Source organism: Anopheles gambiae, chromosome 3, assembly GCF_943734735.2.
Source record: "Anopheles gambiae chromosome 3, idAnoGambNW_F1_1, whole genome shotgun sequence".
NCBI classification, from domain to species: Eukaryota; Metazoa; Arthropoda; class Insecta; order Diptera; family Culicidae; genus Anopheles; species Anopheles gambiae.
In genome coordinates, this window is record NC_064602.1 from 41,888,970 (window position 1) to 41,916,854 (window position 27,885).

The 27,885-nt window shown below is 45.2% G+C and overlaps 1 protein-coding gene across 10 annotated transcripts in view; it reads right to left on the reverse strand.

Moving 5' to 3' along the window:
• The window catches only part of LOC1279156 (aryl hydrocarbon receptor nuclear translocator homolog), a 199,886-nt gene that overhangs the window by 83,171 nt on the left and 88,830 nt on the right, over nt 1–27,885 (reverse strand). For all 10 annotated transcript variants that reach the window (XM_061660569.1, XM_061660571.1, XM_061660570.1 and 7 more), the window contains one exon: nt 9,867–9,947. In XM_061660569.1, coding sequence (XP_061516553.1) covers nt 9,867–9,947 — 81 coding nt within the window. The remainder of the gene's footprint in view (nt 1–9,866; nt 9,948–27,885) is intronic.

Genomic DNA, 27,885 nt, shown 5'->3' on the forward strand with positions numbered 1-27,885 from the left:
ATAGGGTTAGGCGAGCGAGACAGCGGCAACAAAAAAAAATCAACCATAATTGGGATTGATGTCTGAAAAATTGGATTCATGTCAAACCTCGACGCTCCTCTTTGTTTCGGCCCGGTGAAACTGTAGCAGAAATTTGCCGGCGGAGTTCCCTGCTTCAGGCGCAGGGCTCATTCGTCGCTCGCTCACGATTAAGAAAGGTTCTAGTTCTTAGCAGGATTTCGTCAATTTGTCGATATTTATACGATTCGATCAGGGATTTGGAGTGGAAAAAGATGCATAAACAACGAAGGAAAAAACTGGAAGCTTTAATAATTGGTAAAAAACAGTTGTGGAGCGATAATGATAGCTCAGAAATGATTGAATCTTTTTTTCTTTGGCTACAAAATAGAATAAAGGAAACACAATGTCTTAGCAGTAACAACAAATGATAAAAACTTATTACACCGCCTCCCAACCTCTCAACCGTTAACTTTGCTAGAAACAATCATATGGCGAGTCTAACAACATTTTATTGAAGTAGATGTAGGCCCCTCTTATGCCCGACAACAACAATCACCGCACCGACGCCAAAAACAAAACAAAAATCTGGCAAAGTCTGTGTTTTGGCTGTCGAAATTTTGACGATTGAATTGACTTCTTCCCTTTCCGTATCTGTTCCTCCTGCTCCTTGCTCCCTCCAATTCCACTTCTTCGTACACATACACACTTTTTGCTACCTACGACCGGGATCAGTCAACCGGAATATAGGAATCGCTGCAGCAGCACGGTAATAGGCGGAATAGCTGCAGGAAAAACTTAGGAATGGAAATTTCCCTTCCCGTAAATATAGGTGTGTTCTTCAAAAATCTGTCAATAATTTTCTGTTTGAAGTCAATTATTATCTTATTATATTCGCTACGTTCCCTCCAGGATTCCTTCATTGTTGCCGCATTTGTTGTTGAGGAACATATTGGCGATAAAGAACGCCTCCCAGTGCCGCTCTGATTTTGGCTGGATGCTGAAGATGATGCTGATGCTGTTTTCTTGTTAATTCTTTTGGGATTGAGTTCGACAAAAAAAATGCATCGACACTGTTTCCTTCAGGAACTACGGGAAGCGAAATCGAGTCAGTTGCAAACATGTAAACATGACGTTTTGATGAGTCGCTGGGTGGGAACCGAAAGGAAGCTTGCGACAAGCGTTCGACCTTCCAGCGATGTCTGGTGAGCGCGTATGCTCGCAAGTCGTCACTTTGATGACGTTCTTTAAAATATTCTATTCTATCTTGAACAAGCAAGCTGTTGAACGGCGATAAGATTGTTTCATTTTGATCGAGCTCATGCAGGAGTATTAAATATCTGTAATTCCAGGCTCTTCACTTCTTAGGCATTCAAGCTTAAAAATTTAAATTTGGTCATCCGACAACAAAAAATCTCCTCCCGGTATCAAACTGTCCAACAGGATGAATTCGGGTTTACCGGGCAACATATTTTTTTATATTCCTATATTGCTGCTGTTTTGCTGGCTAATTTACTGATCGCTGCTCCATCAGCTAATACTCAGGTGTGGTTGATTGATTGATTTGTTTGGAGGGGCAAGCACAGCGTTATCGATGCAAGAACATAAAACCGATATAACAAAAAAAAAGTTCCCTTCAGGGTGCTGCCCGCGTTGGAGAGCTCGAAACAAACCAACTGGGGGGGAATGGAAAACATTTTCTTTTCAATCAAAAAACCCGTCGATGTATGTTGAAGACTCCCGAGCTGCTCAGCTCTTGACCGGCAAATCGGCAAAACTGAACGTTGCTCAATAACAGACAGAAGATTGAGTTTAAGGCTCATACAAGCAGCCTTGTGCGGGGCGAAAGGCAGCAGGAAGGTTGCAGAACGGGGCAGGTGGATTTCGATTGTCACAGTTCGGCCGTCACCGTAGCGTGGTCTTCTCCCATCCGCTCGAGCAGCGCGAGCGAGTCGCACGAGGTTTGTGGGAGACGTAGCGTAGGAAATTCTTATTTCATGCTAATTATAGGTACACATACACCCTGGCATCTCCACTGTCCCGACCGGATCATACCGTAATTACCCGCTATCATTACAAGCGGTGGTGTGGCGACGGCCCCGGACGAAATCGGTTTCGCTGCGGGGGTAATTTGTATTCGAAAACGATCGAAAAAGGTTCACTCTTCGTCCGCCCGCTTTCCGGGCTGGTTCTTGTTTAATTCTCGTTTTTTTTTTGGCTCAACTCAGCCCGAACGAGCTGCTTGATTTCCATCCCATGGCTCTTGGGGATTGGCGTTCTTCGATGTTTGTGTTTTTTGGGAAGGTTTTTGGGTTTAAGAAAAGTTTCTTTTTGAGAGAGAGAGAAAAAAACATGGGTTCTTTAAATTCGGTAGTGAAAACATTCCGTTGATTTCAGTGACCGAAACACACCCAACCTCTGCGGTACCAAAACACGTTCCGGGTTGTTTCTTGCGATTAGCGCGGGTCGAGTACAGAAAGGTATACATATCATGGACGGGCGCGCGCCACTCTCGCCAGAAGAAGGTTCATCAGGCCAGTCTTCCGAAGGGTTTGCCCGATCGTACATTTCGAAGGGTAAAACGGGAAGTTTGCATGGCACAAATACACTCACACACACATACACACACTGATTTCGACATTTCATTTCATCCAGTGGGATTTAAGGTAGCAATTAGCGAATGCGAAGTGCCCCGAAGGGAATGGCGGGGCAAGTTTCCTTCCGTCAGGGCATCAGGGTGTAGTACACGGCAATGAAATGGATTGCACAGAGCATTAAGAGAGAAACACACAGTGAAGCAACTCTCGATGCCCGTGGCTACCAGTCTTTGGTGAACGGTTTGGCAAATGTCCTCGGATCTCATTTGCCCGCACGCCAAAGTCAAAACGCGCCAATCGCACATCAAAGGAAGGCAATGATTGTGCGTGAAGACGGGCGAATTCAAACACAGCAGCAACGCAAAGAGACAAAGAAGAAAAGGATATTAACAGCACTTGAACGACGCGTGAGTACTACATGCTAATTAGCATTACCATTATCAAAGGCTTTTATAAACATATCATACCATTATCAATTAATTACGAGAACTGTTATCGGCGGTTTGACTGCCGGAGCGTTTCCGGCACATAACCATGCGGCTGCATTGCAGCGGTTCGTTGCATAAGAAGTAAGTGATCGGTGCTTTATCACGCGGAGTGTTTTTTTTTTTGGTTTTTGTTTTGTTTTTCATTCTCCAACCGTTCTTGGTATTTGTTCAAGGCTTTTGAAACGTGCGATTTCTTTGATTCGATTCTGGTTGATTGGGGGTTTGTTGGATTGTTTCTCTCCTTGTCCCTTACTGTTACCACGTGGAATTACATTATCACTGGCAATTATATGCGTCCAGACAGTGTCCTTACTGTCCAGCAATCTCCGTTATAGTGAACTGCAGCTCACTGGTGGGTTTGGGGAACTGCCCGACTCACGCACACTTGGCAATCAGTGACTCAATCGGTATGGGTGCAAATTAAGGGGGTTCGGTAATTGAATTTGTATAATTTACCAGAGTGATAAAACAACGAAACGCGCTGCTGTACCCTAAAGTTGTCTTTACATACAATCGCTGCAAGGTTGTAAATTTGAGCACATGAAAAAAGCATACACACTGCGACGATGATTACGTTGATTAATGCTGAATGCTTTGCACCCAATCATTGCCAAAGTTAAACCATGATTTGCAGTACACTTTTTCGAAACCTTTCGAGCTAAATAAATTAAATTGCATACAGAATGAAACAAGTTACATTTCATGCCAGCAGACACTTCATCAAATTATAATCAAGTGAGTTTGATTTGTTTTCGAATCGAAGTGATCAATCACAGGTTACGGTGCTGGAGGATGCATGGGGAAGAGCAACGAGTTGTTGCAGCCGATTTACCATAACAACCAAATCAACTGGGGCCGATTTTGGATTATAATCAAACGGCTGTCATAATTAGACAGCAGGGTAACCGTCCTTCGTGTCGGCTAAATGAATCGAGGGTGAATCGTGCCTTCCGTATCCCCTTAATCCCGGAAAGCAATTATTTCCACAAAATATAATGACGCCTATCAATGTCATACATTTCGGGATGGATGGTTCCGAGGAGGCGCAATAATTGCACAACAACATTGAAGGGGTTTACATTCACAATCTGAAGGTAAGGTACACTCCAAAGGAGGAAATATTTATAGTTGAAAATAAAAATCTACTCAGTTTCCATTTTTTGTGAAATTATAGATCATTCAAAGCATTCCAGCCATGAAAATCGACACCACGGTGCAGCGTGTTTTAATGACTGAATTATTTGTCACGCCCAGCTTGAAAAACCAGTTACCGCGGTTCGGTTGAACCAAAGTGCTAAAAATTATACATTCAAGTTATAAATCAACAGACATTAGGTGACCCATAATGTTGGCTGTAATGACTGTTGTTTGGTGTCCGACAAAATGGCACCGCACATGAAAGCATATTTTTCTTAAGCTGTTTTTCTTTTCATCAAAACAAAAATCGTAGCTACCGATACAAACGCCCGACAGCAACTACTAATCAGGCACGAATACCGCAATCAATCAATAACAACATAAATTTTATTATTATTATTAAATCACCACCACGAAAGCGCGCGTCTCCAAACGGACGCATGTATCGCCATGTCAACAGCTTCATTTTCAAGCAAAAAAAAAAATCAACTTACTCACAGTGACGACGACAGGAAGATCTCATCAGATCTTTTTTTTAATACTAAAACAGACTTTTTCGGCAGCCCACAGTTTCCCGCAATGACCAATAAACACGGGTAGCTCTGAGACGCACGTGAAATGATAGTAATTATGCTAATCGATAACACTTTTATGCTGCATTTTTATCGATCCCTAATAAATATGCTCACGTACTAGGGAAGCACGATGAAGATAGTGAAAATAAACTAAAAAACCTAAAGTAGAACATCGAACGCACTGGAGGTGTCGAAAATTGATATATTTCGACGCATGGTGGACAGGAAGAGGAATGCAAGAAGCCTTTCGGTCGTTAAACTGTGAACTTCCAAACATGAGTAAAAAAGATCGATGAACCAAACGCGACGATCGATCGACATCGTTCAATCTAGTTGAAATGTGCAGCGAACCCATCGGTCACTCTTTGTTTTATATGTTCACACTCCTTTTTTAAACCCCCGTCGGCTTTTTGCTCCCTTCGTTGCAGTTGCCTCGACTTGAGGGGGGTCTTTTTTTACAAGAGACTCATAATAATCTGAAGAAAAAAGAAAACAGAATTCAGCAACCGATAGAAAGGGTGAATAAAAAAATACCATCGATAGAAGAGATCCTTCTTAGCGCATGGTCTCCTCGTTCGACTTTGGCCTTAGGCGATCCGTTACATTTATGCCATACACCATATACATTCCTTTGACCGTGTGTTTGTGTTTGTGTTTTCCCCCCATGTATCGAGCTATCCACGCGGGCACCGTGTATTTACGGTCGTCAGGTCCGACCGGGACGACCTTAACCATTCGCTGGTTGTCTGCAAACTAATTAGTAGGTTGGCGTAATTTCTTATGTTATAGGTATCGACATACTATCTTTCCGGTCGATATACGACGCCCATCGTGTGCGATCAGAAAAGGTACTCGTGCCCGGGAACGCCGTTATTCTGCGATACGAGAAACTTTGTTTCGCACACCATCCATCTACCGCAAACTGATTGCTTTGTGAGTGTTTTAACTTTGAGCCATAATTTACTTTAATTTGCTTAAAACGGGCGTAGTATATTTTGGAAAGAAAACAGTCGGTGGAGTAATTTGTTGATTGTAAAGCACATTGCGCTCCTCTCATCCGTCTTTTCCCTCTTTTTTCGGGAGCAATCGAACGCTTTGACGTGTACGTGGTACCGTTGGTTGATGCATATTATGCGTCGTTGGTCATGCTGTTCGCTCTGCACAAATAAACAAAATTTCAATCAACTTACACCAAACGATGCTCATGTAAAGAGTAAACTCATTTGGATGAACATCGTGGTAAAGGATGCAATGTTATAATTTGCATAAATAGCCTTTGAATATTTCCGTTTTTCGCTCTTTTTCGTAGTATTCCCAGGTATTAATTTTGCATTCCAATTAATTTATTGATATGCACGTGGATTTTTATGTAGGATTTTTATTATTTAAAAATATAACAAAAATGGGTTAAAAATTAAAAGGTTGAATATTGACAACAAACGATAACAACCAATTGCATTATAATTTGCTGTGATTTGCATCAAGTGATTTCAATGCTCGTCTGAAACGAACCTCACCAATCGCTACATCACACGCAAAGTGTCTCTTCTTTTTCCTTTCTCCTCCCGTTCTACCAAACAAGCAAGAAGCAAAACGTTATGATTTTTGTCACCACGTGTAAGCTCACACGCATCCCACAACGGTAGCGCGTGCCACACGAGCGACGCACCGCAAAGGATTTGCCACCGCAGCCGGGATTCAAGAGCGTGAAAATGGTTCCGCGTTCGCATGACAGTTTTAGGAGGCGGCAGTTAAATGTTCACACCACAATTGGCCACTGGGACACTTGATCGTACGGACCAAGCTCCGTCGGCTGCTGCTGTTACAAAACTCAACCACCGAAGCCGCGTGAGCGCGTGCGAATGGTTCGTGATTTTGTAAAGTTAAAGCGCGTAACCTGCTAGAGTCACGCGAAAGGTATGGCACGCACGATGCCACGCACAGCTCACGCGCAGTGAACGAAAGAGCGGGCGGCAGAGGGAGGGCATTGCCTTCCTGCTTCCACTTTTGTCCTTCGAACGAACAGACCGTTTTCGGGAAAAACGTACAGCGCCACCTTACCACATCCTTCCAACTGCCGGGGCAAACTGGGGCGACGTCCCACAGTACCGGGACAAGAGATGATGTGATTGCAATTGATTCTTGACCGGCGGCACGCGTACACTCCGCGCTGCAATCGTGGGTTTTCCACTCCACTCCACTTGCCACGAAAAATCAAGCAAAAAAAAAGTACATGCTTACTGATCCTGCCCCTCTCGCCCTGGAGTGAACGAAAACCGGGGAACTGATCGTGAATTCAAATAAATCGACCATCCGCACGTGACCACGTGATGGTTCGGGCTTGTTCTCTTTCTCTCTGCACCGAGAGAATCAATGAATTGGCCTCGTCAACTGATGAAGGAAACCGGCACAACCATTTCGAGTTGGGGAAGGTGATGGTTTTGTAGATGAGTGTTTGGGTTGAATACGTTTTTTTGTTGTTGTTTGTTATTTTCTTCCCCGCGCATCGACTCTAAACGTGGGTAATTTTACCTTTATACTCTTACGTGACGAAGGAAAAGGAATTAAGATGTGAATACACTGAGTGAGTTCGATATTTACCCTGCCAAACAGTTGTTTTATCTTTTTTTCTTATTTTGTGGTACAAAGTTTGAGGGGAGAGTTCGATGAATGAAAATTGCAAATGAATGAAAAACACTCGTGACCGAGGATCGGAGTAGTAGTAGCAGCCGAACGTGCTGATGACACGCGGCGTTTGAACGGGATACGTACGGAGCAGTTTAATGAGAAGTGATCGAAAAAAAACATGTGCATGGGCTCCGTACCATGATTCGTGACCGTGCGGAGTGACCATTCCGATGCTAGTACTAGCATTTACAACACGAACAAATGTGAGTATGTGTTTATCAAATGCAGTTCTTGTTTGTATTGCATTTTTCATGGCACTTTTTCTACACAAAGCTAGCAAATCATTTCTACACCGTTGATTTGTTGATTGTCATTCAAAAGTGAAACGGAGATTTTTCTCCCATTTTTCTTTTTTTTGTTGCTCTGAACGGTTTTTGATCACGCAGTTTTCTCATCGCTCTTCGTTGGCAGCGGGGTATAATGCTCACGCGTTTATCGTTTATTGATTGATTTTAAATTAAATGTCATTTTCAGATGCGTTACTCTCTCTCTGTTTCTTCTATCAGTTTCCAACTCGTCCAATGGACATCATCCCGAAGCGAGAGTAAAGACCACAGCCACCATCACCACCGGAAAGGAGCAAAGATTGACATGATGTCGGTAAGGCTGCGCTCTTCACTTCGGTGTTTTCCCAGTGGAGCTGTTCGCTGCAACTTTGCACAACGGGTAAACACACAATGACAAGAAAAGTATTGAAAAAAGCAAAGCGAAAAAAGAAGGGCAACACAACATAAAACGCAAGAACAAATGTAAACATTATTGAGAAATAAAATCAAACGACACGAACACTTATTGCAAACGCCGTTCCAATCGGTTTTTCTTTCCATTTCTTTAGCTGTGCAGACGACAGCGTACGGCAGAACGATTGCCATGTGTCACTGTGAAAAGGGTCGGCGGCTGCGGTCGCCTGCATCAGCAGCAGAGGCAATAATGTCGCCGTCCGTCGGTATCCGTCAAATGGGATGCTTTTTGATCGGTTTTAATTTTCCACCGATAGTGTCCCCTAGTGGCTCTCCGTGTTCGTGAGGCTGTACGAGGCCGTTTTTGTGTCTTTGTGGCTCGCTAAGAGACTGCAATTTTCTGCAATCGCATAACTTTTCGCTGGCAAGGTACAAGAGAAGCAAGCGCACCCGTGCTCGTCGTTCGGGGGGAAGATTTCGTGTGTAGGTTATTTTCTCTTTCTCCATCCGATTCAGCTGCCTCCGTCGTTGTTCTCGTTGGTGTAATTTTGCGGTTCCGTGTCATGTTACTTATGGGTCAACGTGTTTATTTTTTGACAGATTTTTTTAAACCCTTTTCTCTTTGTCCCTTTCCTCCATCTGCTAAGGCTCGATCTCGTGAGCTCTGGCAGCAAACGGGCAAACGGCAAAACCATAAAGTGCATTCCGTCGGTAATGTCAACGGCACACAGCCGCTGTGGCGAAGGCCCGGTAGCAGACGGACGATCGGAACGGGACACAAGAGCAGGGCGGGCAGGGTGCACCTATTTGTGAGAGAGCACACATAATGATCGCACACAAAGGTCGTTATAATCATTAGTGTCGGTCGAACGCAGCGACCGCGAACGGCAGAAGGTGGAGATATACGACACAAAAAAAAAAAACATGCCGTGCCACAAACAGTGCTTCATCGTCACCCGGATTTCAGTGCTTCCCCTCTCCCATCCTAAAGGACACCGGTGCGCGAAAAAGTGCATTCGCGGTGTGTTGAGGAAGAACACTCCATCGGAACGCAGCGCAATGATGGCAGCGTAATGATTGGGTATTATTATGTGCGATTTATTGGAAATTTAATGATCTTCGCGGCCGAAAAAAAAGACAAAACGAAACAAAACAAAAAACACACGAATCAGTGTACTGATACTATGAAACAAACAGCTCAAAGAGGGAAAGAGAGGGAGAGCAAAAAACTGCATACATGCACCACACGAAATCCTTGCGCAAAAAAGGTGATTTTAATGACCGGTTTTACGACGTTCCTCGGGCATTGCGCATCGATCGGAAGGTCCGCGACCGCGAGGATGTGTAAAATCAATGTGACTGTGAGGGGATGGGAAGGACAACACCAAAACTCGCCGAAAAGATGCACGAAACATGAAGCACCATCAATCCGAGCGAGGGATAAACTATTTAGCAGTTTAAAAAATATTCCAATACAGATCGAGAAACAGTAATTGCGGAGCGCGTTTTGGCACTGTAGCAATTTACAGGTGCACAGGATATTTGGCCGATTTTGTTTTACCAGTTGTTGCTGATGGTTTGGGGTGAAGATGGGGAAAGGAAAATGTATGGTAAGACGGTAGGTTTTTTGTTACATTGCGGATGAGCTGTAATGCGAATGCGTTGCAGCGACAACAATGAAAGGAAAAAATCAGATTAGCTAACCTGGCGAAGCGCTCCTTGTCCTGCACGTTGTCTTCGTCCATTCTGTTGTATTTGTTACCACTGGATGTATCCTCATCAGACCTGTGATGTTGTAGAAAAAAGGTAACAGTTGTTAATTTAATTGAACTAAAATTGTAAAAGAATGTTGCGATTTTTTAAGTTTTTTGTATTTGTTGCGAGGATCTGTAAGTTTTCAATATAAACTTGAGTATTCTGATTCAAGGAAAATAAAAGAATAATAGCTAAAAATTACAAGCAAAGAAGATGATGCTTGTTTGACGTGACCATGGCCTTAACACGTCCTATTGCTTGCCTAATATTAAGCACAATTATTACATGAAATCAGCATAATAAAATCCAAAACTCCATTCAAACTGTGCTACTGTGCACCATTACGTCGTTCAACAGTCCATTACGCACCACCGTACAATACATGCCTAGAGGGCAGCCGGTACACCAGAAGCGCGCGCGCGCACGTGTGTCGCTGCTCGGTAAGGACGTTACCGGGTGGCAAACTGATGACGGCACGCGACACTAGAAATTATGATGCCTCCGGTCGTGTTTTTTTGTCTTGTTCCGCGCGCGCTGTAGGTCTACTACACGCAGTCGTCAACGAAGCGAATAGCAAGAGGTACCCTTTCGAGAAAAGCAAACAAAAAACACACACACTACGTGTATCCGAGAGAGCAATTTTTGCCCACCGTCGAAGACGGCGATGGTGGTCGATTGGTCTAGACATGCCAACAAGCGTAATGCTTGTAACGATGCTGATTTTCTGGCGGTCACGGTCATACCGCCGGTGGAAGTTCGCTTCGAAGTGCGGGTCGCAAAATGATGATTGACTGGTGCTGGTGGGCTGACGATCAGGAGAAGGCTGGCCGATTTATTTCCGAGAATGCTTGTCAGTAATTGAGTTTATGTTATGTGTTAGAAGCGTCAACAAATCTAAGGTGCATTTCCAGCGCTGATTAAAAATTCTACTTTTCACTTCGCTTGTTGCATTTCCAACCGGTCAAGCAAAACGGGGGAAGGGCGCAATCTCCAAACATAACCAAAGAAGCACCGCCACCGTTGCAGTGGGGTAAATCAGTGCCGGCGCCAAACACCCTCGGTCGCTGGATTGTTGCAGTTCCCAAAAAAGGGCATCTTCCGGATATGGTGGTCGCTGCTGTCGCTGTACTATCGCAGCGCACTCGGCGGCCCCGACGAGTCAGACCCCCGGATACACACGCAGACGACAGAGTGCTTATTAGGGCACATCGTCCCGGGGCCGGGACCGATTGTATTAATTATGAAAATTCGCAATCCATCCGCCGATGGGTGCCCCCGTACGTAGAGCCAGCCATCGCCACCCGTTTTAAAAAGGTGGCAACGACTCGGCTGGCAAAGACGGACATCGGACACACACACAATCATCCCGTTCTGTTGCATCCTTCAGATGTAACGGATATGCCCCCCCTGGTCAGTACAGCAGCTATGGGGAAACCGCAACTTACGCAAAGCGTCACACCAGCTCACCACCGCCGGACCAAGGGACCTCGCCACGAGTCCTTCCAGCGGGTTTTAGCGTCAGCAGTTATGCGCTTTGCGGCGAGACGAAAGAAATAAATGTGCTAATTTAATGAGCAAAAATGCGCCACTGGACGAAAACGGGGAAGACATCCAGTGGTTCACACAACCAGTTCCTGGCCGTACCAGCAGCAGCAGCGAAAGGAAAGACGCATCATATATCCTGAGGTACATGCAGGGAAAAGGAAAAGAAGGAAGAGAAACCACACCATACCGCCAAAAAAAAAAGAAAGAAAACGAAAGAAAAAAAAACCGTTCCTCTGCTCACAGAGCGGAACGCGCTGAGACGCGCATAATGAACCATTTTTCCAATACGATGAAAAAGAAGCGGCGGAGAGTGCGGGAAAAACGACAACCGAGCAGGCAGGCAAGTATAATAAAACAAAACAAAAAAGCGCCGCAAACATAAACACAAAACAAACTGAATTAATGATGACAGTACGCTAGCGCAAGAGCAATTAATCATTTCTCCTAAGGAGTCGCCAATTTTTTGACCGCCTGTGCAGAGTGGGGAAGGAGGGAGGGGGAGGAGGGGGGTACCCCGTGCCGTCACAGTTTTCGCTGGTTAAGGACGATGGAGCCGAAATCGTTTTTATGGACTTTTAAGGATATTCTGACATGATGACCGCGTTTAACTTTTACGACAGACCCGGGGATACGTTTGCGAAGCGTGCGTTACGCACCCGGACCAGAACCGCACCAGGGACAGCACCGAGAGGGAATGGACGTAAATTATGATGTGCCATAGATTCGATAAAAGCGAAATATACGCGCGGCGTAAGTAGATATAAATACACGCAAGATGAGGTTAGCTAGATATGGGACGCGCTACGGAGCAAAATGCTTACATTTCAATTTCAACACACAACTAATAACCGATTCGTTCTACCCTTTGGATACGGTGTCTGGGTGGGTTCTGGCCACTCGACAACATATGGGCACACCGCTGAAACATGAACGATTCTACTCGGCTTGCGGACACACACACAAAAAAGCATAGCAAATTGCATCAATTATGTGACCATCGCTAGACCTGCCGGCGAACTTCGTCACATCCCCTTGGTGACCCCTTGGTTCCGGAAATACCTGAGGGGATGATCGCAACACAGCGCTGTGTGGTGTGGTGTGGATAACGTGCGTCACAGACACGCTGTTGTAGAGACGCGCGCAATTTCAATTAATTACGGCTGGTCTTGAAGATGTGCTGTTGGGCGACCCACAGACAGGTCTCGCGTCGAGTGGGTCGAGTTTAGATTCGTCTTCGCCCTGCACAAGGGAAGCACCATACCCAATTTAGGACAGCAGACGGAAAACATTCCAGCTGTTTGATTTTGTTCCATTCAAAACCCTTATTTTCACTGTGACCTGGAAAAAGCCTGGTGTTCTTTTTGCTTATTAAGGTTCAGATCAGAATTAAATGTTACTCAACATTCCAGTATCTGCCAACTCTGTCAATTGGGTTGCAATTAATTACACACATACAAAAATGCCACACTTCCGAAATGCTTTAAAAATTCTATTGACAGGTTAAATGAAGCGGCACACGTTCCAATTCAACGATTCCCGCGCCTCAAGGTGAACGCGCCCGTCGGGACGAACAACAAACACAACAAACCTAATCGATGGAACTAATGTACGCGGTGAGCGTAATAAGACCTATCCATCCGCTCGCTGGAAAGTCCTGGCAGGGTAATGGAGGTTTGCGGGCAATTTGCAAGTAATTGAATCGATGATGAATGAACAACCGGAGAAGAAGAAAAAACGAAAAAAGGATAGTAAAGGGTTTCCTTCTAATTAATGTTGCCTTCACCCCCTCCCTTGAAGGTCCCAGTTGTGAACCCCCTTTGGAGGTTTTACTCGGTCGATGGCTCTCAAATTTCGTTCCAACCCCATCCGCTTATCAGTGATCGATAAGTTTCTTCAACCTTGAACCGCACGAACGGGACACAAACAAGCTGCCGTTGGCGCGGTGCTGCAGCAGGGACCAATATTTTCGTTTGTTTCAATAAGACCGTTAATTAAAATGTCCAACAAAAATTCGCCCTCCAGGGACTAGCGAGAAGGAGTGATTGAGGGTTGAGGCCCTTGAAATGGCAACCTTCGCGCGCTGTCAACCGTTTTGCTGTGCTGGAGCGTATATTTTTTTATTCCTCTCCGAAAGGGCGTACGCTCCATCACAAAACAACAACAAAACCGTTTCGCCCGAAAAACGCTACCACCATGGAGGTTGAGGTGCTGGTGGTGGCCGGAAAAGTAGCTTCAAGGTTAAATTTGGTTTCCGTTTGCTCATTTTCCGACGCTACAATTAACCAATTAATTGCTGACGGTAGACAAGCGAGTCTTGCGCCCGTACACACGAGGTGTTGGTAAACGAGCGAACACCTAAAGCGATGGCTTGGGTGGGTTTTCAGTTTCGGGAGGGAAAAAGAATAGGGTGACGCAACACAACAGCGTTGCCACTGCCACCACCACCACCACCGTTACCGCCAATCGCGTATTTGCGGTACTTGAAGTTTGCAATTAGACGAAATGGAACTGAATGAGCGTAGTCGTCTCGGCGTCTTGTTGTCCGTTGCGTTTTGGCCGGTGGAAGCAGCAAAACCCTTTTTTGATAGAGAAGAAGGGCACGGTGGACTGGTAGCAGCAAACGCGGCAAAAACCGCAACGAGACACACCGTTCATTATTTAATTTAAATTATTCAATTACCGTAACATGAACGCCCTTCGCATTTAAGCGTATTGGGTTGGTCATTGGGCAAATTGGAAAAGGTGCATCTTTTCACGGTTGTTTGATACGTTGTAGAGGTGTTGGTAAGATCGCAGGGTATGGTAAGTGTGTGTTAGTTGCTTTTCATGATAAGCGAGTCCGCGCTAGAGTCGAACACGAGCACATCCATCCGCCCACTCACTAAACGAAGTTCAATGACGAAACCTCCGCCCGTGTCGTCAGGTTGATGGCGTAGATGACTGACGAAAGCGATCACGAGTGACGCACGAATTAATTACAATCAATTAAATTGGTGCGCGCTGCTCATGATTCGTTTATATGTCGAGCGGGGAGGTTTGACCGGGCACTGGTTTTGCGAATTGCACTCGAAATGAATCTGTCATACATTGCGCGATCACGACAACGATGCCATCACGGGAATTAACGATAGCGCAGTTCATGTGACGTCAAACCGTTCTAATTGCAAGATGATGACGGAAGGGATTTTTTAGTGCATTGGAAAACACACAACATATGACGTTGTGTGTTGTATCAATTGCTGTCCAGCGTTCCTTCCTCCATGCAGCCCATGCCACAAGCAGCCAAATTTGATATTCTACCGGGCACCGGGAATTCTTTCACAAACATTGTAAAATTAAACGCACCACTTTACCTAATTGACATTGCTTTTGTTCTTCGCCTCTGCGCCGTTCCACGGGTGTTCGGGTCCTCGAGGAAACATTCCAAATTTTCACCGCACCGCATTAAAAACACCCGCGTCCGCACAGCTCGGCTGACGATTACGCAATTACCAGCCGATCGTCAACAGTCGGAACACGATCCAGTCCACCAGAACGCCACACCGCGGCACCGCAGAAACGGCAGCATAAGGCACCGACCGTTCGTTCGCACAGAAAGGGCGTCACGGGAGCTTCCCCTGCTTGGCTCGGGCAGCAACAATCGATCACGCACACACGGTGAGGTCACATTAACGGGTCGGGAATGATACTTTCACATTCCACCGGCCAAATGACAACTGTTCCCGGGGCGTCCCGAAGGCCGAAAGGGTTCACAAATCCCGAGGGCGGAGTGACAGCCGGAGGCGGCAGGAGAGATTTCGAAGCCGGGCGGTGGTAATTATGTTTCGTGTTTAATATTTCACCGTCTTTGCGCAGCATGTGCCGGATGCAGCATGTGCAGCATGAACGCGGGGCAAACGAGTGTCCGAAACGGGGATCTTCTCCCCGCAATTGCATATCTATGTGTGTTGCTTGGTGGCTGTTTTATTATCGTATCACCGAATGCCACCTATATTTCTGAGGTTTTTCTGTAAATCATTCATTCCTTCATGTATTTTTTTACTGCTGCTGCTCCTTTGGAAACATTTTGTAGCAGCCGGCAGTAATTCAAAGAACGATTTGCCGCTCCGGGCCGATGCCGGCGTCTTATGGTGTTGGTAGCTGGCAAGATCGTGGCGGCGGCACCAGCGTTCGAGTCCTGAATTCGCAATGAGTCTTCTTCGCCAACCACGAAACCACAATGCACCGAAACGCTTTGCTGGACGCGCTTGTATGGACGGCAGCAATTTCCACACGCACACGATGGAGGCGGTGAGTGGCGGCGGTTTGTGAATTACGCGCTTTCGCGAAATATTTTTACCATTTTCCCGTGTTCTGTAGGGCGGCAATTGCATCAGGTGAGCGCAAGGAGGTAAAGCGAGAGAAAGAATGAGGGTTTTGGTCAGAATGGGTCAGAACCATGACAAAGAAACACAACCAAACCAGTGTTGATGAGTTTTGGCAGCTGCAACACTGCAATGGACCGGAGTAAGGGTTTCTGTAACCTCGACGAAGATCGGCACTGATCGATCGTTATACATTCGATGTGGTTGAGAATATTAGTAGGAGCTGTTTTCTTCTATCGTTGGTTAAGTTCCAGTTTCTAAGTGATTTTGGTTAGAGTTGTACATGCAATGTACAATGTGTCAATGGCAATGTGTCTCTATTTGTAAACATCTGGTCAGGAAATTCTCAGCTTATCTATGAAAGTGGAAGTGAAGTTGACAGAATATATTTCCTGCTTGAAGGCGTCGCAATAGACCAGCAACTGTTTCAGAACTTGAACTTACACTTTGACGTCAGATGTACTGAGGACGCGCTTGAATAGTTTTGAAAAGATAAATATTCGAGTGACTATTCGATTTCAGTAGAACAGTAGAAGTAAGAACATATATAGCAACATACATATAGCAACTATGGAAGCTCCGATGATCATGGTTATTCCCTTGATGATCATTATAATACAACATTTTGCCTACAACGCCCTTTCTTACTAGAAGTAGCAGGGATTGAATGTAGCTATTTATACGGCTTTTGGATCATCACACACATACCCCATTTTCAAGGTCTCGCAAAAGTTGCCCCACCAAACAAAATGAAAAAGAAGATGATCCCACCATTAAAAGTGCTGGACAAGATGCCTCCAACAATCTCATCGTACAAATCTCGCTCCAAAACGACAACTGCTGATGACAGGCACGTTCTCATTTGTCATCCGAAACAATGAGGTCAAACACGTTCTGGCCGGGTGACTTCGCTTCGTGAAGGCTGGACCGGAGGCGAGACCCAAAAGTATTCCGCGCTTCTTTTTGGTTTTCGTTGAAGATATATTTCTTCATTTTTCAAGATTCCATGCGTCTAGCTTGGGAGCTTGGATGTGCTTTTGCAATCATTTTCACTCGTAAAATCTATCCAATCGCAGACGAGCCTTTGCTGGCCGGCGTTTAAATCTTTAATGTGCCCGACGCAACGATGTTCCTATGCCCGAGTGTTTCCACACAAAAAAGCACAGTTTTGTACAAAGCTTGCGTGTTGCAAATGAATTTTAGTTCTAGAACGATGTTTACCATGATTCGATGGTTATCATTGGCCGAAAAGGTTGGGAAGTGGTGAGAATCACTTGTTGTCTTGAGAATCACTTGTTGTTACTCCGCTTATTGAAATTATTGTTTTATTCTTCTGTTGTGCAGATACTGATAATGCCATTTCTTTATATTGTGTAAGAATGTCCGCGTCTAAAGATGTACGTCAAGTCCGATAGCCAGCACCTTAAACAAAAACCAATGGAAGGTGCAGTAAATGCGCTATTTGTAATGAAATTACCGTTAACAAATCACAAATTGGTTTATTATTCGCATTTGGTGGAAATTTATTATCATTACCCCGCTGGGTTCGGTTGCGGTTTCGTATCGCTGTCGCCTTACTTTGGCCGCCAACGGGAACGCGCTTATGATGAGTATAAAGGCACACGCTTTACCCCAGATTGATGTAAAGCTCGCCAGCCAGTGGTGCTATCACTGACCACAAGTGTGCGCGTTCAGTGGAGAGTGTGTCATTGCCGAGGTCTGGTTCTTGAAGGTTTTTGTACAACCATAACCGCAACAACGGACGGATTCACTGCCAAACCGCCGCCCTGACTGACTCCCGTACCTAGCCACCCCCACCGCCACCAGTTTGTAATTTGTAATTTTGTGCAATTTTTGTAAATGCATAATCGATGCAATTGCTCGCTGCAGAGCTGTGCGCGAAAACGATCATCTCTGTGAGTGGTGGTGGAGGTTGCGGCGATGGGAATTGGAATGACAATCATCATCATCATCATGAACGGGGGGCTAATTCCGATGCGAACGAAACTACGCGGGAACAGAACCGTGGCAAGAGTTTTGCTTTTCGTTTTGTGAGTTTTTGTTTCGCATTTTCTTTATCTACGTACGGCGAAGCGTACAGTGGGTATATCTCGATCTTCTTCACCGTGGCTCTGTCGATTATGATTCACCATGATTCCGAGGGCCGAGATCATAATGTTCATTTATGATATGAATGACCTTCGCTCTGCGGATGCTGTCCGTGTGTGTGTGTGTCATTTCATTTCGAAATCGAAACATCAAAACATTTCCCGGCGCTGGTGCTAAGAGCAGCAGGAAAAGCACAGACACAGGGGGCAAGGGGATAAAATACAATCGCAATCGACACCATTGGCTGGATTCTCTTTTCCCATTTCGAGTATACCCCGAGTAGCGAGAACTGATGGCAAAATAATGGTGCGGAATAATTTCATCGTAATAATTATTATTAATATTGCATACATGTAATCAATACCATCGGTGTGCGTGCCTTTTTTTGTAATGTTTTCCTTCGATACTGTAGGCAGATAATAGTTATCCGGTTTGCAAAAGTACGTTAAACTTAGAAGCAATTTATAGGATTAAAGTTAATTTACTATTGATAGTGTTGAATACTAACTAATTACTAGACATGTTAAGCAAAATATTTCACTTTTCATCAAGTTCAAGTTCGCCAAGTTCCAAAGCAACGGTCGTAATAGCGATGAGAAAACAACCAAAATTCAACAACGAAGAAGCGACGATGAGTCGTTAGTGCACATAATATGGAAAGGTTGGCGTTAACGGGCAAAAGGGGAAGGAACGATTCCACTGTCGATGCTTTGCAGCGACGGGAACCAAAGCACATGCAGCATCGGTCAGACCAATGGGAACCTTATGGAATCATTACCGGGTGTAACGAATCGACGGAAATCGAAATAAGAGAAACGAAGCAGCCACAGACGATGTTACTGTCTGAAGGCTGCTATCGGTATGCCCGTAAGAATACAATTATTATCCACATCCACTGTGCTATTACTGCTGTTGCTGTGGTTGTCTAAATTGTGTACGTTCAAAAAATACTCTGAAATGATGGTGGTCTTACCAGTGTGAATGTAAACTCCCAATCTTGTGCTGCACACATCGCTAATGACTTTGATTTTCTCCAGCCTTCATAGAATACATTTTCAGTGGTCAAGATTTTAAAATTGACAAGAAATTCAAAATCGTGACCCCATCATGCGATAATAATGGAGACATTAGATCGGACAACGAAACGAAACAAATCCCCCGCACAAATAATGTCCCATTTTACGCTCTTGAAATAATTCCTCGAATGTAGTCATGATTTCATGTCTCCCCATCGATGAAGCCTAAAGTAAACACTTTATCGCTTCTCAATAAAGCTAGACAAATGGAACACCTTCATATCCTGCCCTCCAACCGAAAACTGATACGGTCCTAAATAGTTCAGCACTCCAACAGACACCTACCGTCCCCGGATCGTACGGGAAAAAAGGGGTAAAAAGCATGTGTCGGCAATCCCTGTGTGCAACGAAGCAACGAACACGGTAATTGTTTGCATATCTTGTTTATTATGATTATTATATGAGTTGAGCTTACAGCGGCACACCAGCAGCGTACGACCCGGCACCGGGAGAGAAGTGTTAGCACTGGGCAATAATACACATCACCCCATTCCTGGGGCTCGGGGAATCAGTTCGGGCACTTTCAACGCCTCCAAACGCAACGGTCTACTGTCGACACCGTTGGAAAGCCGAAAGCGACTGCTACTGCCCTCACATATAACATCATGTCATGGTCAGTCAGACCAGGTAGACCCGATGACACATGATGACTGACTCGGTCGATCAAATGAACAGAGAGCATTGCAAACTCTACACGCTCCCCCTTTTCACCCCGTATCATCGACCAGAATATGATACGCTTCGACGCGGAACCCCCTGTGGGGTGTTGCAGTTCCTCCTGCCTGCTCGTGACCGAGTTAACCTGCTGCACAATACACACACACATACACAAACGGTGCAATAAAGACCCGGTGGGGCGGTGCTGTTGTCATTCTGGTGCATGTGCAATGATTTATTTATTAGTTATGACACACAGCAACTCGATGTTCGGTTCTGCCTTTTACCGTTGCTGGGTGGCAACATTTACTTTCTTTTACCCTGCCTATCCTGTTGGGATTGGAACCTGGTGCGGCCCTGGTGTGTCTCACACGTTGTGCAGCAATACGAAGAAATGTACACACCGTAGCAGAAAGCCGATGGTCGGGATGAGGCGATCATACTGTGTCTGGACATAGGGTTTAAGCGTTTAGACCGACACATCGATGACGCGAATGTGAGTGTCAAACTAGCCCGAGTGGAAAAACGATTCATTTCGACGGACCGATGTCGTTGAACAAACATTGCTCGAACATCCGCTGCCGAAGGGTCATCAGTCCATCGAGACACATCGAGGGTTGCTGCCGGAAGTGGATCGAATGACCGCACGGCTAAATCCGATGGACGTGATAATAGCTTCGATTGGGGACTCATTAATAATACACACCCCCCATCCGGAGTAGCAGGAGTTCGCGCGGGGATAATACGAAACAGGACGGTATCGTTCGCGCCTCCGTGGAAAGGATTGTACGGATTTTCACGCTACTGGCCGGCAATGTCAACAACAGTCAGGTGAAGCTCAGGGTCGTGGGCCTGCAGGTGGTTTTATGTAGCTAATTTCTCGTTTGTACAAATATTGTCTATAAAATGGGCGGGTATTAGACAAATATTTGAAATGCGAAGAGTGGGTAGTTTTGATGGCAATTTTGCGAGATTGAGATATATTGATTTCACAAGAGGTTTGTCCATTGTAATGTTCCAAAACAGGCAAAACTGGCCGAAACATTAAATTTTGTGTGAATAGCAAGCAATGGTGGTGGTCACCATCAGTATTGAACAAATTGTGACGAACTGCGACATACGAAGAGTAACGACTTAACAGCGTGGCTGTGTTTCACGGTTTTGTTATTGGTTATCTTTTCAAATATCAAATAAAGACATTTCGTTTTCTATTTTTATAATAAAAAACGTTCAAGAGACTCCTTCAAAATATAACTTTGAAGATGCATTTCATAACTTTGAAGATGTTTTCAAATCTCACTTGTTGCCTCATACATCCCGCACAGTTACGAACGTTTCGATCAGTATCACACGGTAATAAACAATACAAATGGTTGTCGAAGCACCGCAGAGAGCCAGAAATAATAATGCTAATTTACATATGCTCTCCCTCGTTTCGCTACTGAAAAGCCAGCTTGACGATTCCGTAGTTGGAAGCAACGACAGCCAAGTGTGCGCGTGTGTGTTGATGCAGCAATGAACATACAGTCTCCTTTTCCTGCTAGGAACGCTACATCGTCCCCGGTTCCCATAATCCTTCACCTTTAACCATTTCTGCAGAAACACCCAAAGGTATGAGATAATCATGTAGTGCAACAACATAACCATCATGTTCACAGATGATGATGATGATGATGATGATTTCGCTGATCATTTCAGTGTCGATGCTGATGTAGCTGCTTTATATTACGTGTATACTCGGTTCGTTTTTGTATGTTTTTGTTCGACGAAGCAAAAACACAAGAGTGCTGGTAAGCAAAAAAAATCGCCACATTCCATATCCAGTACCGAACCGAGTGCCCCAACAAATCAAAAGAGTTGTTTGGCTACCGTGGAAGGAGGAGAAAAAAAAACTTGCTCACACCGAGAACGAAACGAGAAAAATGCTGCATGTACGTTTTGTGCATTTTTCTTCCCCCATGTGCACATGAACACACCTACTGTAGGTTCTAGATACATGGGCAGACAATTTTGTTTTTGGATAATGTTATTGAGACCATGCTGCCTTGGTTTTGCTGCTAAAATCGTGTCGATACCTACGAGCCATACAGTATGGTACGGCCCTGTTCCCTGCGAGACCATAACAGCTTCCAATGAAACACGAGTTTCAGTACAAAAAGACACAAAGAAAAAAAAACATCGAGCACATCCCAGGCCCGTTTAAGATGCACCGGAAGATGCTTAAAATCGAACTTTCCGGTTGGGTGTTAAAATGAAAAAAAGAACGCTTATATCATTTCTCACCAAGATAGCATAACACGCGAACCTTACTAGAGTTTTCATTTCTTACCAGAGCCCCCATGCATAATGGTACAATGGCTTTGACAGCTTTTTATTCCGGCAGTAGCAAAACCACACTATCCTATGCTAAGACTGCTGCACCATATGGAGTGGTTTTAAAATAGCGGACAGCTAAAAGTGACCTTCTGTGAAACAAATAAGGTAATGAACATACGCGTACTCTTTTTTCCAAGATGTGGCTCCAATATACAGCGGATATCATGAAGTTACGAAAAATAGCGTGCTCAACTTATCTAGTACACTACCTTGCATGGCACCATTTGCTAGCGAGGATGCTGAGCACGCGAAACACAGCCATACACACACAGGCACAGTTACACTGTAGAAAACGGTAACAAAATCACGAGAATAGCGCTAACGAAAGACAGCAGCCGTGTGGGACTAGCACCACGAGCGAGAATTATGTGTATCGCACAATTTAAAGCACCATATAATAAATCTCCACCTGGAACAACGACACCTTCTCCCTCGGGCAGGAAAGGGTGTTAGTACATTTTTTATCTCTCGCCTTTTGTGTGTATGTGTGTGTCGTTGTTCCCGCTCCCCCCAATCGCTACAGGGGAAACGACATACACAGCAAGCTCTTTTTACTAGCCCCGTAGCTGACTCCATACATCTATCGTTAGCTGCGGGGCGATTTATGCGACGATGTCATCTTCTTACTGCTCACCGCTTGTCCCTTCCCGAAGTCTCACCGTCTCCAGCCGAATGAACGAATTTCTTATAGTACACTCGTTTTATACGAGTTTTCTCTACACCACACTCGCTTGTGTAGCCATCTTGGCAGGCAAGGGTGACATATAGCAATCAAAAGCCACATCGAAAACACCCTCATCCACAGTGACACAGCCAAAGAAGCAGCAGCGGAGGAGAAGGTGTGAAAAGAAGGTGTGTCTCGGGGACGGTAACAAACTCCAGCCGCCACATCGTGCAGCCCGGTACAGGTAGCGGACCCAACACCAACGACTGCACCACACAGCCCAAGTACACTGCCATCCATCCGTCAGGGGGTTATATCGTAAATCATATTTGCCGCTGGAAATCTCCACAATTAAATGAACCCAAGCTCAGGGATTCGGGCAGCGGGCGGCTACAAAAGGAACGCCGAGGGACGCAGTTCCACCAGGTGTTTGAAGGTCGAGGGTTTTCTCGAGCTTTATGCTTTGGCGTCTCTCGCTCACTCTTGGCCTGCCCTCTCGCTTACTGTCGATGGATGCACCTTTGGAAGGGTTTGCCGAAACGGGATTTTATGCTTATGAGACCCGGCGTCGGTGCTCTCATAAAGCACCGAACTGGGATAAAACTGTGGAGGAGAGTCTCAAGCGGTGACGCGAGTGGTGATACGGATCAATTTTTTATGCCCTTTCCTTTTTGCAGTCCCGCATAGAATCACACACACACACACATAGCAGGCACATGGAAGGCATTATTTTCTTTTCGCCTTTTATCGTCTGGCAAACAAAAGGATTTGGAAAAATTATGCTAATTTTTATTGGATTTTATTTTCCCGGCCACCTTTTGCTGTTCCTTTGCGAGCGTATCATTTGGTCGTCTGTTCCAGCCTCATAGTGTTAGGTGGTGTCTTGGAAGTTTGGAACAGTCATCAACACAGTGTTTGATGCAGACTGTCTGGCGGCAACTGGGATCTGATGAAGCGATTGTAAAAAATGAAACATAAAGGACAAATGCAACATTGAATGCTTGTCGCTGACATTTGGTTATATAAATTGAGGATGCACATGGAAGTTCGATAAACAAATTAAGAGTAAAAGGGAAGAAGGTTAAGAAATTAAATAATATGTAGTGTAAGTAAGTAAGTAAGAAGATATCCACGATACAATAATTTTGGATGACCAGGACGATCTTGCCAAGAATTAAGAATCGTTAAGAACTCCTCCAAATACTTGAGAAGCTATTGGACATTGACAATTCGAAAGCCAAATTCAGCTCATTTTTTTGTTCTCTTGTTTACTTTTATAGAGAATTTGAACCGATTGGCCTCATTCGCCTCTTTAAATCGGGGAGTTAATTTTATACTTAAAATTTAACATTCTTCTTTGCAAGCCTTGTGTTATGCGAATATTAACTATAGCTCAAAACAGAACTTCAGCTTAAAAATGCAATGGAAAACCAAAATTTGAATCTCCAAACCTTTAATAACACTTAACGTATGCTTGATTCTACCATTTTATTGAGTGACGGTCAATACGGTCAATCATCTGCCAGAATGTTCACCTTATCCCGCTTGTAATCCAATCGAGTCTCATATCACTGCCCAAAATCGTCCACACTTTCTCCAAAGAAACTCCGACGTTCACACACCGTTGCAGCCGATTTTGGCCGTAGTTCGATTCCACACCGACCGTGTGTGTGTGTGTTTCTGTCTCGTTAATATTCCGGCGTGATCGGTGGATGCCATACTTGTGAAAAGTAGCAGCAGTACCGTGCGCACATACTAAATTAACTGTACTTCACCACTGGCGCGGCAACAGTACTTGTAGCACGCCATGCCGGCGCGGTGAACGATTCAGCAAACTTCAGCTAGGCCTGTCCAAGGGTGGCTGTGTGGTGGAGCTGTCGGCCGGCGACTTTCGCATTCACGCCAGTTTGGCTGGACAGACCGGAGGGAGCGCGCGTGCGCTCGCCAGTTGGAATAACTCCGATGACAACTTTGGACCATCGTAAACATACTTTCCTATCCTAGATCATCAACCAAACTGGTGGGGAGGAATCGAACCTGTGCAAAGAGTGGCAGTGGGAAGTAGAAGAGTCTGTTTGCGTCCGAACCATTTTGTGCGTGCGTGGGAAGAGCTGAAGGATGGATACAACCCGCCACTACCGGTACAAATTGAAGGGAGCCCCGCCGCACACCCAGTACGTACTATTATGTCGTACGTGTTGACATAGAATTCGTGCCGTGCCTGTGGTCACTTCACGCAATCTACCATGAGGCTAGGGGTGAAGAGGGACAAACGGGCAACGCGATATAGAAGTAGCGGAACGTTCAGTCGTAGTCGTCTGTGTCCTCGATTTGAACGGACGAGCGAACGAACGCGCGCGCTCTGGCCCAGACTTTTGGGTGAACCTTGCCGACACAGATTACGGAGCGCGTGAGGGGTGTGGTGCCGCCTGGGTGTCAGTTTGGTGGGGTAGTCATCGTCGTCGATTCGCGTGCCACCACAAACCGTGCGCAATGTGTCAACACTTGGGGTTTGCCCGGTTGCTCTTCCGGGCTCCCAGTTGAAATGGATTCCCTAATGTAGGATGAGCGCCGGTGGAGCGGTCGTCGGTGTCAAATCTGAAACAGCTGCAATAATGGCGAGGATGCAGTCGCAATTTGCATACACACCAACTCTCCTCTTCCACCGCACGTCGCTTTCCTCCAGAATCGCGATACACACGCATACAGGGGCTCGTTGAGACACTTCATGAAGTTATTATTCCATTAGGGGCTTATTGTGCTGCTTGGCACGCATCCGCGTACCGGAGAGGGTTCGCAGGAGCAGTTCGCGTCTTCTTGCCGGTGGGGTCGTTTGCAACGAGCGACATGTCATCGCGCGCCGGTGAGACGCGACTATTCTTGGATCAAAAGGAATGCCTGACTGGCTGGCTGGCTGACTGAGAGTGTATAGAATCTCTGCAAATATATGCTCCACTCTTCATTAGCGAGACTATAGGGGATAACACGCATGTGGAATTTGCGAATCAGTCTACAAACCCGCTGTGTTGTACCTCCCTCCTCACTACCATCTCGCTCTGGAATCGATTGCAATATTTGTGCGCTCTTCGGCACAGCAAACTGCCTTCGACATGACAGGTTCTACGCTAGCGTTCCACATAAATATTAGTGGAGCAGATTTTTGCGTCCTACCTCCTTTTTGTGCACTAGACACAGCTCCCCTCCAAGTTGTTTGCATTGATGGTGAATGTAGTTCGAATATTATATGATCTGCTGCAGTTAATAAATCTTGATGCATTGGTAAGACGGAAGAAGTTTCGCCGGCGCAATCCCTCTTGCAGCTGAGACAACAGCACAGTCTAGACCGTGGGGTATCGCCGTTTTTTGGGTTGCAGACTCATCTCCACATTGCACATCTCTCACACTGGTTCTGTGTCCTGCAGTGCAGAAGAAACGAAAATTGGACGACCGTTGCAGGGGAGAGCGCTTGATGCCGCGGGCCGTACCATCGGGCTCTGCAGCGGACACGCGCGCGCAGTGTGCCTCTTCAACGCTCAGTAGAGGAGAAAAATGTTTTATTGTCTACCATTGGCACTAATTATCCCATCCTGAAAACGCAAGCAAGGGGGCCGCCGAAACAAAGTGCGAATGAGTCAAGGGAAGACTGGTTAAATGTGAAACAAACAGTATAGAAGAAAAAAGGAACTCCCCGAACATATACGCGCCTTTGCTGCATGTGGAGAGCTGTTGGCACAGGGTAAGCTACACACACAAACATACACACACATACATGAAGTGTTCCTCGGGGGAAGAGATTCGTGGACAATGCGACGACCCCGAATGTGCACCATGCCACCGTCACTGGTGGCCATTTTGGAAAGGCATTTGTGTGGTGTGTTTTATTTTGGATACGGTTTTTTCACTCTCCTTCCTGTTGTTTTAATATGTACATTTGTTCATTTTTATCCTTGCTATCCTAATTCCCTTTAAAGCTATTGTCCAGGTCACATGCGCGAGGGCAAGCGTTTTGTTTCATTTAGTTTTGGGATTCAACAAATGCAACAGAGAGGACCGCCCGCCTGCCTGCGTATGAAATCGCACGCGGAGAAGCGGAACCACGGCAGGGGTGTGTTTCGTGTCTCGTTTCGCACACGCTGCGCCGCGTTCGGTCGCATGCAGCGGTGCAACTTATTGAGATTGCTTTATTTCGACTCTTGGTTTGATTTGTTTTACGGGGCTGGCTGATGCGAAGTTGGCTCCCACGCCTAAGAAAATGTGATGCGGGAGATATTGCACTGCACTAAATTAACGAAAACAGCAATCGGTGAGACAGCCAGACTCAAAAACAAAAGGCATAAAGTACTCTATAATAAAGGGTAGTCGCAATTAAATTTCCCCTAAATCTTGTTTGTATCTTCAAGTGGGATCAGTTCGAATATCTGTCTAGTGAGTGGAGATGGTAACCGTAAACAAAACATCATCTATGTTTTAAGTTTTTTCAAGGGTTCTTTTTTCATTTTTTTATTCAGGAGGGATTATTTTTCATGTGTTAAGTGTTCAAAAATTGTTCATATATCGCTTAGTTTACGAAATCATCATCAATACCCATCATTTTCTATGCTTAAAATCAAGAGAAGTTTCAGGATTCATTGAAATGCATATCTTCACATTTACTGGCAAAAGTGCTGGAAAATCTCAACCACACTTGCATTCGACGAGAATCTTTACATGATTTATTGACTACAATTATTTACCTCACACAACACACTTCAATTCCATGTACTAACGCCATTCTTTAGCGAGAGATTTTGATGCAAATTAAAAATGCAAATTAGTTGCAACTTTCTGCAATTTGTTGTGCGAAAGTATAATTACTCTAGGCAACAGTAAAAATGCAGTACTGACGGGGAGCTGCTTTCTGAGTAGCTTGTTGAAAAATATGTTTTTTTTTTCTTTCAAGGATAAATGTACCATACCACAAAACCTAACCCGTCGTCGAATGTTTAATAATTCCTTAGCATTTTTTACAACTCATCAATCCCACCGTATTCTATCCTACACACACACATCTCCATCTCACAGACGAAACCGGAAACTCGTCTTCATATGCAATCACTTGCTGCTCTGCTGTTTGCTCCTTATTCCCCTCCAACTTCTTTGAAGTGGCTACTGTGCACAACCCAAAAAAGGTGGTATTG